A 15,883-nucleotide genomic window follows, 5' to 3' on the forward strand; every position below is an offset into this window, starting at 1 on the left:
TAAAAAAAAAGATTTACTTGTTTATAAAGACAAGATTGTTCAGTTTTCTAAGTCCTTAACATTTCAACTCCTAAGTACCTCAAAATGTGCAGAAAGGATATGTAGAATAACTTCCTGCTCTTAGATTGAACTTTCAAAAGCTCTGAACAAGATTCAGAAGCACAAACCGGTGAAATTTTAGTAAGGGTTTTCTTTGTCTGCCAGAGCACCTCAGTCTTGTAGGTGCTTTGATAGCCCTATGTGATGTTAAAAAAATTTTTTTTAAGTCTTAGTAGTTATTTTTAGGGGGTTTTAATACAATCAGTACATAGTATCAAGGTTAATGTATTCTTTTTGATTTTTCCACTCTTCTTTCAGGTCATTGAATACAACCCATCTCAGTGCCTGGATTGGCTGGCTGTGCAGACACCTCGAAATAAACTAGCTCACAGCTGGGTGCTGCAAAATATGGAAAACTGGGTTGAACGTTTTCTTCTGGCACACAACTATCCTAGAGTGAGAACTTGTAAGTTAATTTAAATTGAAGAAAATTTTTCTTCTGTTGTAGCAAGTTGTTATGCATGGGTTATTCCTGTCGTGAAATACGTGCTCTTGTGCTTGTCTTTTCTTCCTTTTCCAATTGTTTTAGAATTGCTGTATTTTAAAATACTAGTACAACTGTGGTGCCTCATCAAGACATACTGCCTGGTTTTGATGAAAACTATGTTTTGATTTCGTAAGTTGAATGGTACATTAGTAGGCTCTTTATCTTACGTGGTTAATCTGCAAGATCCAGGAAAACCCAAAGAAGAAAAAGAGCTAATCCAAGAGGTTCTCCATAGTGTCCACCACGTAGTTGTACTGTGGGTAGGAGTAGTACATGTTCCTCTTTCACCCCTCACAAAGTAATCTTCAGTTGAGTCCTTTGAACTTGTGGATCAAGGAGAAGCAGCCTGTGCTTCTCCCCAACTCCAGGGTGTCCTGGCTCTCTAGTTTGTCAGATTGCCAGATCACATTTTCAGCCTTTCCTGTGTCTAAATTTTTTTTATAAAGGAGATGCCACAGTAATAGGCCACACTGAATTTTAATACATTTTGTGTGGTTAGGGAAGATGTGGAAACTGGAGGTACAGTTTTGCAACAGAATCCAGAAACATCTCTGAAGAGGTAATGACGTCTTGATAAAGCAGTGGACAACTTAGTCATAGAAAACGTCTCTGGTTTTGTATTTCTGTGATGGGATGCATTGTGTTAGAACAGTTAGAACCAAGCAGCAGACAGGAAGATAGGGTGAAGAGGCCTGAAAGCAAATCTCAACACCACTTTGAACATGCTTTGTGCTAATCTGACCCACTCTGATTTTTTTTTTTCATCTCTAGTGTGAATATAGTAATACCAGATTCTGTGAAATGCTTTGAAATCTGTAAATGGAACATACAGTGTAGTTTAACATCTGTTTAAATGGCTGTTAAGCATGTATGTAATTTTCAAAGGTGTAACAAATTTGTTTTTATTTGAAGCTGCAGCCTATCTCTTGGTGTCGCTTATTCCAAGCAATTCCTTCCGTCAGATGTTCCGATCGACCCGCTCTTTGCACATCCCTACACGCGATCTGCCTCTCAGTCCAGATACTACAGTAGTTCTTCATCAAGTCTACAATGTGCTTCTTGGCCTTCTTTCGAGAGCTAAGCTATATGTTGATGCTGCTGTTCATGGCACTACAAAACTTGTGCCGTACTTCAGTTTCATGACATACTGTTTGATCTCAAAAACTGAGAAACTCATGTTTTCTACTTACTTCATGGACTTATGGAACCTTTTCCAGCCTAAACTTTCTGAGCCGGCTATAGCCACCAACCACAATAAACAGGCTTTGCTGTCTTTTTGGTATAATGTGTGTGTCGACTGTCCAGAGAACGTACGCCTTATTGTACAGAATCCCGTGGTGACGAAGAACATTGCCTTCAATTACATCCTCGCAGACCATGACGATCAGGATGTGGTGCTCTTTAACCGTGGGATGCTGCCTGCCTACTATGGCATCCTGCGCCTCTGCTGTGAGCAGTCCCCTGCGTTCACGAGGCAGTTGGCTTCTCACCAGAATATCCAGTGGGCCTTTAAGAATCTCACGCCACATGCCAGTCAGTACCCAGGAGTAAGTAGATTGATACCAAAAAACACCATTTCATTGTTATTATTTCCTCTTTTACTGAATGTCTCTTTTAATGAAAGAGATTAAAAGACTCATTTAATGTATCCAGAGATGAAAGTATTATCTTTTGATTTCCTGGTGTAAGTAATTAATAATGTGTTTAGATCCGATTACTGTACTTTGTGGGGGGATTGTTTTGGTGTTTTGGATTTTCTTCCTTGCTGTGTAACAGTTGGAGAGATTTTTTTTTTTTTTCCTGGAAGCAGACACTGGTGTTTCCACTGTCCTTCAATATTTTGTACACCAGCCTAGTCCTAAGAAACGAGGAATAGCCTTTAATGGTGGTCTCAAGAAAGCGTGTCACATTCTAACACACTAAGTTGGAGGAATTCCCAGGGAGTTTCTTCTTTGCTTTCCGTTTCTGGAATAGGACCAAGATTTAGCCTGTTGCATTCAAACGGAGGATGGCCTGGTGTTCACCTTGGGAACGCTTGTGTACCTTTTGCAAAACACTGGGACACGGGCAGTTACGCTCTCTCTACAACATTATGACACTTGCAGTAGAGAGTAGATACTAGTTAAAATAGTCCATGTGTAATGGTGAAAAAACAGGCTTACAAAGTTTTTAAGAGGCAAAATAGGCATTTTTCTATGATTACTCAGTGAATATTGCTTTGAGGTCCTTTTAGGTGTACGAGGACAGAAAGAATACAAAGATTTTCTTCACTATGTAGAAGAGGAGGATGCATGGAATCTTCTATGTTGAATCTGTCTAGTTCAGCTCACAGAGTAAATTTATACTCTGACAGTCCTGGGAGTATTCCTGCTGCTTTCATTGTTTGCATCTCCCCTCGGAAGTCTCAGTTTGTCTTGCTAGGGACTTTATTTACTCCACTGTCTTTAGTGTTTCCCATGCATATGGGACCTCAGCGAGTTTTAGCACAAGCAGCTTTCTGAATTCTGTTAATTTGAATATAATATCGTCATCAGAGAATGCACATACCCATGCACCATGTAGATGACCCCCGACATACCTTAAGAAAAGCTGGGAAGTTTGGTCACATGGATCAGGAGTTCAGATTCTTTTTATATATATATTGTGGCAATGAACTGTGCTGTTAGGAAGCATCAAAACATCCATTTAACGTTCAGAAGGGTTATCTCAAATATCTGTGTCCTAATCCATACAGTAAATAGCAAAGGCTAAAAGCAAACTGCATTCAAGTTAGATAAGAAATATCCACAATTTCTATGTCAGAATTTAAGTTTTTAAGACCCGTTTAGTTTTAATTATTTAAGGTTAAAATGTTGTCTGCTGATTTTATAACTTTGTTGTAATGCTTAAAAATGTATTCCTATCTGAATTTGCTTACATATGTTTGTCCTATGTGTTACTTAGTAGAAGTAATACACAATAAGTAATGCAAATAAGATATAAACCATAACGTACTGAGAGAGATTCCTCTAACCTAATTTTTTTGTGTTTTAGGCAGTAGAAGAGCTGTTTAATCTCATGCAACTGTTTGTAGCTCAGAGACCAGACATGAGAGAGGAAGAGATAGAAGACATAAAGCAATTTAAGAAAACAACCATAAGTTGTTACCTGCGCTGCTTGGACGGACGGTCTTGTTGGACTACTTTAATAAGGTACATTAGCAGTGAAGTTGTAGTGTGACTAATCCTGTTTGAATAAGAACTATATTTTACCAAATGTGAAGTACAATAAAAATCAGTGTTGTTACTTTGATACTCTTTTGAAAAAGTTTTGGGGATACTTTTATTCAGAAGTAAGCAAACAGAAAGTTTCAATTATAACTTTTTTCCCCAAATCCATTGTTTGTGAATATAATTAATTTTAGAACGTTTCATCAGCTGAAAATTCAGAAACTAAGCAAATATTTTACAATAAACAGATGTATATTGATAGGGTTCAAAGAAGAAACACTATGACAAAATCGCATCAGTAAAGCCCTTGAAAAAAACCTAAAAACAAATCAATCGATGTTCTAATTCAACTTCTAAGCTGAAATTCCATTCTCAGCCTGCCATGATTAGTCTAGATGGGCAAAGCAGTAATTTCAGCTGCTGTTGTTGACAATTGTTATTTTGGGGCAGAAGTGTTTTTTAGAAAGTGTACCTGTGGGACGGGGTGTTATTGTATCGTATCTTCAAATAGTTTTTCATTCCTAGTCTGTCTTAGTAGTACATCTGAAACTGTTGCTTGGGTATTTTCAGTATAACTATAAATTGCTTGTGTACATAGGTCAGGTATTGGGGTTTTAAATGCAACTGTTGGTGCATCGAAACGCCCTTGTGAAAAAGGAAAACGACCTGTGTTACTTGAAGGGATTACATACAGTCATCTGTCTTAGGGCACAACCAGATTTTCCCAAATGCTCTGGGAGAATTGCTGTGTGGAGAGGGGATTATGCATCATCGTTTATTTTCTGTTCCGCTATAAGCTTAAAATGTTCTGATAGAAATGATTCTATACATTTAATAGTCCAAACGTATGCTTAACTGAACCTATTTAAACGTATCATTTGACAAGCTTAAATTACTGTCTTTTGAAGTACATTATTTTCCTCAGTTTTTAGCATTTTTGCAGACATTTAGGAAATATTTCTGTAAAGGTTGTTTATAAATTACTTTCGATAATATAAAGTTGACATAAAGGAAGTTGACATCAGAGGCATTTTTAAATGAAAAAGTTGGGGAAAAAAAATGAAGAGAATAATTACGTTCCTTTGGGGTTTCTTTGTTCTTCTGTGATTATTTTCCAAAATAGAGCACGAGCATAACACTTTGAAGCATTTGTATGAATTATGAAAAAATGATATGTATTTTTCAGTGTTCTCAATGTTTGGATTTTTTTCCTAGTGCCTTCAGAATATTATTAGAATCTGATGAAGACAGGCTTCTTGTTGTGTTTAATAGAGGATTGATTCTGATGACTGAGGTAAATACTTTGTTATTTAATTCTAATAAACACCTCGCTTTCTTATCAAGTCATCACTTCCTTCCTGACAATGTGTTTGCTTTAGATTGTTTTAATATGGTATCATTTAAAATAAAGGTAAGAAATATGTTGATTTAAGTACTGGCATACATGTAAAACCTTAAAATCTTAAGGATCATAGGAAGGACAAAAAAAGATATAGCAGACATTTTGCACGTCGAAACACTGATGTAGGAGGTTAAGTGAGTAAATTTGAGGCAATACAAATCTTAATACAGGATAGAGATAACAGGTTAGTTGATAACAGTGATTTGGTAGGATAACTATAAAAGGATGTAGCTCTAAATAGGAAAGTTAATCGAGAAATAAAAGAGTGATGTGTCATCTCATATATCAAGGATAGATACACTTGCTCTGAGGTTCATAATGGAGAGTAAATTAGGTCTACAGAAAAAGTTGCAACCAGTCATGAGTAGTAAGAAATCAGTCTTGGCTTTCTTTAGATAGATACTTCCCCCGTCATCTTTAATAAGATTTCTGTAGTAGTAAAAAGATAAGGAAAATGTTTGCCTGTTTTGAGGACAGAGGGTAAGCCACCAACAGATTATATTGAGAGGAGTCAGTTTATGCTTTTTTTTGGTGTCATTCTCTTTATTACAGATCAACTGTGAGTAAGCGGCTGAGCACAGTCACACAGTTGTCACTAGTTAAGAAGTGTTAAGGCAACAGGTTAAAAGACGGAAATAAAGGATACTCGGATGCAATTGTGATTTTGTGTTTCTGAACACTTCTTGAGGCACTTCCGAGGCAATTCTCCCTATCTTTCCTACTTATTATGCTTTTGTTTCCAAGAAGGAGTGGTCTAAGAACACATAAACTAGATTTCTTTCCGATGAAACTAAACCTAAAGATGCATTTCTGGAGCACATTTAGTGTATTCCGGTTGTAAATGGATATTTGGTCCATAAAACCAGACCAGAGTTAGTTCAAAATAGAGAGAGGAAAAAAAAGATTAAGTAATGCAGCCCTGAAACGGGTACAGTTTGGATGTCAAGCTCCTGCCCACCAACAGTTTCACTCTACAGATCCACTCGTACTGTCCTGTAGTAATGTAGGAAAAGCCTAAAAGACATTGCTCTGAACTGTTAGTGGCTGCTTTTTTTAAGATGAGGGAGATACCAGAAGACTGAAAAAGGGCACATATAGTGTTTATCTTTTTTTTTTTTTTTTTTTTCCTTTTGTCCTTCTTAAGATGAGTGTAAGATCTTGGATTCTGTTCAACACTTCCATTATTGAGTTGATGGATGAGAATGTGTGTTTATTAGATATACTGGCAATGCAAAATGGGGAAGGACACTAGGTCCTTTTGAGAACAAGAATAAAAATCAAGATTGTCTGGATGTGTTGGAGGAAGTGTAAAAATAAGACGCAATTCATTCTTGGCATATGTAAAATGGTGTATTCAGGAAGGGATAATAAACTGGCAAAAATCCATGGTGCAAGACAAGTGGATAGGAGGTAGTTTTAGCTGTACAGTAAATGGATATTGGAATAGATTGCTTCAGAAGGTGTCAGCCAGCACAACTGGGAGTTGTCAGGAGGACTTTGAGCAAACATCTGTCAAGGATATACAGATATTTAGTCTGCCTTAAGGCACGTGGGTGGACCACATGATGCTTTGAGGTTGATTCCAACCCCATTTTTGTATGGTTTATATAAAAAATTCTCTTAACTTTTTTTATGTCACTAGTTTGTATTTTCTGGGACAAAGTGTGATAGAAAAAGCTGGAATTACAAAATCAGTTAGAAAAATAAAAATTAAGACACTGCAGTACTGTTTGAAAATTGAGTTTTCACGAGTTTGTTATAAGTGTAAGCCTTTTGATTAACTATAGTTAGCTAGCTTACATTCAGTAAACCTGGGCTAAAAAGTTAGGAACTGAGCTATAACTTTATTCATACATGAAACTCTTAAGTAGACTAAGATACATACATACATATGTATAAAAAGAACTTGTTTAACAGCTCTAGTTAACCCTGATCTGTACTAACAATGGATAATTAAGTTTAGAAAGAACATGTAATATAAGATGCAATTTATCCTATGTAAAACATTGCTAGAAATTAGATAAAAATAATGTTCAGCTTTTAGCCGAGTTGCTTTACAGCTTGAAGTTACTAGGCCTTATATTTTCACTTGTTCACTGGAAGTGTTTTGCATCAAGACGTTGTCGCATCCAGGAAAGTTTTCCACTTAGCAGGGTTGGCCACGTGTCTTTTATCTTCACTATAATATAAAAATGGCATATCAAGATTTTGCATAATAGGGAATGAGATTACTGTTTCTTTATCTTTAAAATATCCCAGCAGATTACAGATCTTTTCGTACATTTTGTGCTAGAATTTGTGCAGTTCAGAAATGAGTTGCTTTTCCTTCCCGATATTTCTATAAATCACAGATCCCTAGAAGGTATTTTAGTTATAAAAGGAGAAGTAATTCATCTGATGTACAGTCATATAGCGTATGTCCTTAAGCAGCATTTTGAAAAATGATTAGCATCTATATTAATCTTATGTTTTTTCCCCAAATTCACATACCCATGTCTGTCTTTATGCATCTCTAATATCACTTTGTATGTTGGCACAGAAGGATTGGGATTACAGGTATATAAAAGGACCGTGTCTCAGATTATGCTTTGCTTACTGATACTGGGTTTTAGATAAATGTTTGAAAACTTTGTAATTATTTTAAGCCACTAATATAAAGCTTTTACCTTGAAAAAAATTAAGGCTGTTTTTAAATGTCTCTCTCTATAAGCTGTATTGGATGCGCTCACAAAAATGCTCATTTCTTGAGTTGAGATGGGTGGTAGCTACTTGTAGAGAGGTTAATGTTGTAATAAATTTTACAGATTCAGTTTCCCACTGTCATGCACATGATAAAAATTTAATATGACTTTAGTTTTTGGGTTGGGTGAGAAAAACAAAAATGAGCCTTTTGGCCAAAGGCAAGTTTCAGTTTAACCCACACACAAAGCTACCTGTTGTGCATTGTTACCAGGACTGGACGTCCAGGTCAACAATTGTATTTGGTTGTTACAGAAGACACCTGCTGTTCATTTGTTCGCTCTCTGTCCTTCTCTCTTTCTGTCCCTTTCCCCTGCCCCCCCCCCCCTTTATTTTCTTTTTTTTTTTTTTAAACCTTTTAGTAAATATACTAATTTTGTATACAAATTTATTCTCTCTTTAAATGTCGTTGTCTTTGAGTAGTGTTGTGATGACATCTAGCACAGTATATTTTGATACATCTTGTTTGAGCATAAAATACATGTAAAAAGTGGGATCTGTAGGATAGAAATAGAAATGATGACAAGTGTGTTAATTTGGCAACATAAAGTTTTGGCATCTTTTTCTTTATAGTCCTTTAACACGTTGCACATGATGTACCACGAGGCCACAGCTTGCCATGTGACTGGAGACCTGGTAGAACTCCTGTCGATTTTCCTTTCAGTTCTTAAGTCAACACGTCCATATCTTCAAAGAAAAGGTTTGGTTATAACTCTTCAAAGGATTATGCCTGTTGTTAATTAATTTTTATGACCCAAAACCTAGTATTTTATCTTGCTTATTATCTGTGTTTAAAAACTTGCCATACAGTGGGATATGTGATTATTAACAGTTATTAAATTGTTACTTATTAAATTATTTAATGACGTAATATGAAACTAGATTAAGTACATTCAATAGCAGTAGACCAGTGAGATTTAACAGATTTCTAGATTGTTTAAAATCATGCTAGAGGAAAAAGATTCTTCAGCAGTAAAATTCTATGCTTTATTTAATGAGCTTTTGAGACATGAACTAAACAGATTTCTATGGTTTTTGCATTTGCAGATGTGAAGCAAGCTCTCATTCAGTGGCAAGAGCGAATTGAATTTGCCCATAAGCTCTTAACTCTGCTAAATTCCTATAGTCCTCCAGAACTTAGAAACGCTTGTATTGGTAAGTCGTAATAGTGTAACTGCAGTCAGGAGGGACCTGTTCTACGCAGTTACCTGCTTTGAAATTTAAATTCCATTTTTGCCAGTGGAAACGCTTACTAGATACTTTGCAGGTGGGGATTGTTTATATTACTATTGTCAATACATCGATATTGCCATTGTTCCTATTCTAAATAATTCTGTTTTCGTCAGGTTAAAATTAATATTCCTACTTCCCTAGGCCTGCAGACTGTGCGCACAAAAAGATGGCCTTTGTTTTGAGAGACCAATTTGCTACCTGATAAGGGGCATGATTAAGGAATAAATCCTGAATTCAGATGTCAAAGAGTTTAGAATCAAATCCCAAATCTTACATTAAAATTAAAATATTAACTAATGCTCCACTCAGAAGGACGTATGGTGACCAAGTTAGTCTGAATAACAGCTTTTAGTGTTCGTTTTTATGATCCATTACTGGAAGGTATAATAATAAAAGTAAAGCCTAAACAGCTTGTAGAATTGAATGGATTTGCTTTTTAAAATCATAGGTGTAGACATTATATCTAAGTGTCTCTCTTGCATTAGAAGACCTATTTCAAAAAGTTTTTCTAGCTTAGTTTTTTTTAATACTATTTAATGGATATAATCTGCATTTTTAGGCATGCTGGTGAAGGCCTAAAACTGTGTCCAAATTACCTTTTTGCGTGTGATTTGTATGCATTTTCCCCTTATTTTGAGTGCCTTTCTCGTTGTCCTCCTGACTGCTGCTGGTTGACATTTTCCAGGCATCAAACCTGATATGTTTAAGAAGAAGGAAGGAGGGTAATTTTACTGAGCTTCTACTTTCTACAAGCTGGCACCCCTCTCACTGGTGGTTGATCTACCACTGAGCAGGTTTTCTCCCAGTGGCAGAGGTGAAGGGAATCTTGACTGATTCAGGGGTGTTCACTTTATGGGCTATTCACAGCAGAGCCTACCTCCTCGGTGCACACTAAATGCAGCAAAAGTGGTATGAAGGAGAGTTTGAAAATGCATGAGCCTGAAGTTAAACTGTTTGCTGTTAAGAAATAACAATATGTAATAGCAAAAACAACTTTTTGTTTGTAGATGTCCTCAAGGAGCTTGTACTTTTAAGTCCTCATGATTTCCTACATACTCTGGTTCCATTTCTACAGCACAATCATTGTACATACCACCACAGTAATATCCCAAGTAGGTATTTCGGTGATTGTATTTTGAAGTTCTCTTACACTATTATTACTCTACTGTGTTCCTTGCTGATGTCAAATATTAACCTTCCTAATATATCCCTATTTTATCCTAACTTATACTACAGTGTCTCTTGGACCTTATTTTCCATGTCGTGAAAATTTGAAATTAATAGGGGGAAAAAGCAATATTCGTCCTCCACGTCCTGAACTTAATATGTGCCTCTTGCCTACAATGGTGGAAGCCAGCAAGGTATGTAAACGTATGGTCTTATAACTAGCTATTTCTCTATGGTTTTCCCATTTTTATAGAAGTATTATAAGAAGCCAGTAGCATAATGCATTTACGTTTTCTTTGTAAACAAAGCATAATTCTTCTTCAAGATGTGTTGTCCTCATATACTCCATTCTAGATGTGCACTCCAGAAGCACCATTTCCCTGCCCTTGGTGGTACACAGCTTCATATTCCAGACATGATAAGGGTTTGAAGCCTTGTATTCAGAAAAAAAACATAGCACACTTTTTGATAACCTTCCACTCTGTTTGTGGCATTTGTAGAGAAAATTCAGGAACCGCCCAGGGATTGTCCAGATGGGTTTCAAAGTATGTTAAGATGTATTACCAGACAGTTAAGTAGATCCTCCAGGTTTCATTAAAGTCCATTCCACCGGGACTGAGGCATAGTCTACTATTTGTTTGGGTACCATACCAGCACCTGAAATACCGTATAGGGCTTTAAGTCTTTTACTTTCCATTTTCCCTTCTGTGGGCTTCCTGATGGGATGCCGACTTCGGTGGGGCTACTTTGTAGTCACTTGCCACGTCCCATTATTACAGTTGCAGCAACGGTGGGATTCAGCTCACGTAACTTTGCCTATCTAAAAGGTCAGCAGCCAGCTCTTTCTATGGTTAATGGCGATAAATAGTTACCCTCGGAAGGAGATAGTTACCCTCCTTCCTGTCCTAGACACCTGAGTCCGGGTGAGGTGACTCTTCCTCTGGAGGAGTCTCTCTCTCTCCATTGACTGCAGGGAATACTGAAATGACTAGACTTTAGATAGCTAAAGTCAGGTAAGGTGAATCCCACCCTAAAAGGAATATGTATGGACAATCATTTGAAGAAGGAGAACTGGTTACTTGCTGTGCAGTAACTGTGGTTCTTCAAGATGCTTTGTCCACACAGATTCTGTGGTCCTCCTCCTGCTAACTCCGAGTCCTGTCATAGGGGATTCTTATCGGTGAAGGAATTGAGTGGTGGTTGAAGCCGCCATACCCCTTATGCCCTCAGGTACAGTGGTCGCAAGGACACACTGGGTGCAGGCACAGCCCCAGTGGACACTGCTATTCAGAAAGAATCCAATCTCCTGCACATGGGGCCTATGTGCACGTAGATGGGAATCTGTGTGGGCAACACATTTCGAAGAAGCACGGTTACTGTAGGGTAAGTAACCCTTCTTTTTTAAAGCTTTCAAAATGATGCTTTGTATATGTGTGCACCATCAAATTTACTGTGTAACCAAGGGTTTTTTTAAAAATGTATAGAGCCAAAAATTATCTGTAGTGGTTCTTTCCATCATGTATCCAGAGTTAATGGATGTGACACTAAATAATGTAAATATTTGAACTTGAAAAGTCATCATATTATACGACACGGTATTTTACACTTTATAATGAATTCCTACACATTAGGAACCAGAAGATTTTTAAGCCTTTAAAACCACATCTAAAATTACGTTTCCCTGTGGGTGTGCATGCCTATTTTTCATTGATTTGTTTTGTATAAGATTGCGTTTGTTTGCCTAAGTTTTTGAGATTTCCTCTTGGCTATCTGGTTTACAGAAGCTAATGCCATTTAAGCGTATACATCCAAAATAGATTGAAATATTGGCACACAAAATCCTTGGCATGTATTTATCATTTGGGTTGAGACATTCCTGAAAATACTGCCTTGAAAGCTTGTGAAGCTCAGTCTTGAAAAAATTTTGACTTCTGCAGCTAGTAACTGACAAATGATGATTTAAAAAGCAGTGGTGTATATATATATTGAGGTATCCGCATATGATTTAAAATTACTGCGTTCTGTTCTTGTCATCTTCAAGATGTGGTATTCGCACAGCACTACATCTTCTCAGTCTGTTGATTCAGAATCCTCCAATAAAAGTTTTTACTGGTGGGGGAATTGCATTTGCCATCCCTCCTCCGATCTCACCATTGTGCTTGCCAAGGGCTGGGTGAGGAGACACAGCTGGCCTGGGTTAGACCTGGAAATTCCCATCACGTTTTCCTGTAGTATATCATTAAACATTTTAGGGCAAGAAGCGCAGTAACATTAAGCTAGATGCTTAGGAAATCTGGTTGCTGCCCAGTTGCTTATGTAGTTTAAATGAAGCTCTCTTAAATCTTCAGGGCAAAGATGATGTTTACGATCGTATGCTGCTAGACTACTTCTTTTCTTATCATCAGTTCATCCATCTACTATGTCGAGTTGCAATCAACTGTGAAAAGTTTACTGAAACTTTAGTTAAAATGAGTAAGTATGAAGGTTAAACAGCCTAAGGATTTTTTTTTCTGTGATAACTGTGAGTGCTTCTCCACTAAGTTTTATATTCAAAATTTTTAAGAAAAAGCAGAGCTTGTGAAAGCTGCTGCATTAATCATTCTGGATTTTTTTTTTATCCACAAAACTGTATGATGTGTATGATGTAGTGTCACACTTCAGGCCCGTCCAGAAAGGAGCGGAGGCAACCAGTGAGAATTCAATCTCCTTGCACATTTAGAGTTTAATACAGGACTCACTGAAGCTTTTTTTTTTTGGTTTGGCAGTTTGTGGCTTTGGATCAGATCCTGAATCCTCAGCGTCTCTGCCAATGGCGTTAATTGGCAATCTGCCCAGGAGCATACATGACCAGCCAGCCAGCCACAGATGGCACTGGTTCTGTTGTTTCCGGGTTTATTTTACTCCATAGTTTTGGGAACCATCACAACATTTAATTAAGTTTATAACCATTCAGTCATGTAGTTTGTACCCGATACTGGTTTCGGCTCTGCCAGTAGGTACCACCAGTATTTGGGTTTCTTCCTGTCACAACGTAAACCTATTTTTTTGCTGTGTGAACAAGGCGTTCGTGGCTTTATCTGTCTGACTACTCCAGCCATTCAGCTGGTTCTCTGCAGGAGAGCATCCCGCCTTGAACTGCCCCATCAGGTCCATGTGCTACTCCAAAGGCACATAGTGGGGTTTTTTTTTATTTTGTCGTCCACCACAGACCCAAGGATAAGCCGAGTTACCCAGCGTGGTAGGTGCAGGTGCACAAACATCAGTGTCACACAAATAGTTATTGCATGGAGACAGACTGAGAGCCGTCTCGCTTCAGTTGTCTAAAAATTAGATGTACAGCCAGATTTTCCTCTGTAGTCAGTGGAGATTCCTTCCAAGAGAAATTTATCTTCTGATTCTTGCATATCTTAAGCAGAATGAACCACCTTCTGAAAATACCCGCTCGTTTTCTTGTTTCCTCTGCCCGTGGAAACTGGCTAGCTAGCTATGATTAAGTACCGCTTCTAGACAAATGAAACTATACAAAATTAATCTTGTCCAAAGAGCGGATAGTAGAATGTTCTTTTGATCCCCTGAATCACCCATTTGCTCGTTGTTTGTCACACTCTTCTGATTCTAACTCTAGCGTTATTAATATTGGCTATACGTTGTGTTAGTTATAAAGTGTACTGGGAACGTGTATCGTTTGCTGTTGTTCAGTGTATCCCTTAACTCTTTCATGGTCTAGGTAACAATGGTGCTTGGGTTAATACTGAAGATTACCCTTTAAAAATTATATGCTTCTAAAAATTACACGTTTCTAAAAAAAGATACTTAAAACCTTTAAGTGCTGTAGCTGTCCAGTTGAAAATGTAAGACAGTAATAAAATAACCTGATTACAAACCCAGAACTAAAGCCAGCTCTTTAGTTTTTTTACATTTCACAGAAATACTGAAGGGATACATGTATTTATTAAATGTACTGTAAAAACTTCACGGACGGTAGGTCTTTCTGATCATAAAAAATGCTTAGAATGTGGTCTTACAAAACGATATGGCACCTTGGTAGTACTTTTATCGGGAAGTAAGTATCTCCAACAAAATTCTCACACAATACCTTATTTTCTCATAAAATTTCAGGTGTCCTAGTTGCATATGAAGGTTTGCCACTTCATCTTGCACTATTCCCCAAACTTTGGACTGAGCTTTGTCAGACTCAGGTAAGAGTCAGTGAGTTTGAGAGCTAACAGAATGGACATACAGGCAAAATACAGTGAATGTGAAACTGAGATTAACCTGTAAATTGTAACCAGTGGGTGTTGTTTAATCGTTAAAAATACTAGTATTTTGAATAGAAAATACCTCTGCTTATGTTGCCTGTCATCTGATAAAACCTGATAAATCAAGTATAAAAATCTGGCAAATTGTGTTTGCTCCCAGTACGCCCTAGGTGTACGCCCTACCTCATCCTGCCTCTGTGAATTTCCAGCTTGTTACGTAGCGTAAACGCTGGTACGATGAAATAAAAATTGGGAGATGTCTAAGTCGGGGTACCGTCATGTGCCCGCTGCACGGAGGGGCCTTTGCACCTCTGCAGGAGGACCCCGTGGTTGGCTCACAGATCAGGAGACGCCAGCCCTTCAAACACATACTGATCGTGATAAACTGGCATTCCTGTGGGATAAACTTCATAAAAGGAAAATGTGAAATAATAATTGACAATAATTAATTTGTACAGTTTACTGATACCTGATAGACCTGAAATATTTTTATCAGTAAGAATGAATTAAGTATGAATTAAGAACATCAGTGGGCCTGGCTAGATGTCTCCAGCTGCGACAAGCATTGCAGACAGCACTACCGCAGTGCCGCATGTCCAGCGATGACTTTGTGGTGTTCTCTCTCTCTCTTCACCAGTCCGCAATGTCGAAGAACTGCGTGAAGCTCCTCTGTGAAGATCCAGTTTTTGCAGAATATATAAAATGTATTCTGATGGATGAAAGGACCTTTCTTAACAACAACATTGTATACACCTTTCTGACCCATTTTCTTCTAAAGGTACGTGGTCTTTTAGCGATGATTTCTATTGTAAGAAATGGAGTCGTATATGCTATTTCAGTTTGGGATACTGTTTTCACACTTCCATTTCTTTGTGGCTTAAAAAAAAAAAATGTTCTCTTCACAGGTCCAAGGGCAGGTGTTTTCTGAAGCAAACTGTGCCAACTTAATCAATACTCTAATTACAAATCTAATAAATCAATATCAAAGCCTAGAATCTGACTTCAGCAACCAGAGAGTTGAAATTTCCAAAGCAAGCTCTTCTTTAAATGGGGTGAGTCTTTTCTAAGCCGTTCAAATATCGGCATAGTTTAGGAGGCAGCTTGTTTTCTATGGAAACTCTTCAGTGCCGTGTGCCAGGTTCTAATTAAAGAGGTGGGCATTGTTAGCTCCACTTTGTGCATAAGCTGGACTCCTGGCGAGAGCACGGGAGGCTACCTTCACTGTCTGGTTGGAAATATTAAGCCCTACCAGCAAGACAGTCGTTAAATTTACGGAGCAGCAATCTGA

The 15,883-nt window shown here is 37.6% G+C and overlaps 1 protein-coding gene across 1 annotated transcript in view; it reads left to right on the forward strand.

Moving 5' to 3' along the window:
- USP34 (ubiquitin specific peptidase 34) overlaps nt 1-15,883 on the forward strand; it is a 141,648-nt gene that overhangs the window by 123,602 nt on the left and 2,163 nt on the right. Inside the window, exons 67-78 of the mRNA XM_075147751.1 lie at nt 358-505; nt 1,499-2,133; nt 3,620-3,777; nt 5,011-5,089; nt 8,510-8,636; nt 8,984-9,091; nt 10,177-10,281; nt 10,406-10,530; nt 12,685-12,808; nt 14,456-14,535; nt 15,233-15,373; nt 15,501-15,647. Coding sequence (XP_075003852.1) covers nt 358-505; nt 1,499-2,133; nt 3,620-3,777; nt 5,011-5,089; nt 8,510-8,636; nt 8,984-9,091; nt 10,177-10,281; nt 10,406-10,530; nt 12,685-12,808; nt 14,456-14,535; nt 15,233-15,373; nt 15,501-15,647 — 1,977 coding nt within the window. The remainder of the gene's footprint in view (nt 1-357; nt 506-1,498; nt 2,134-3,619; nt 3,778-5,010; nt 5,090-8,509; nt 8,637-8,983; nt 9,092-10,176; nt 10,282-10,405; nt 10,531-12,684; nt 12,809-14,455; nt 14,536-15,232; nt 15,374-15,500; nt 15,648-15,883) is intronic.

Source organism: Calonectris borealis, chromosome 3, assembly GCF_964195595.1.
Source record: "Calonectris borealis chromosome 3, bCalBor7.hap1.2, whole genome shotgun sequence".
Classification (NCBI taxonomy): Eukaryota; Metazoa; Chordata; class Aves; order Procellariiformes; family Procellariidae; genus Calonectris; species Calonectris borealis.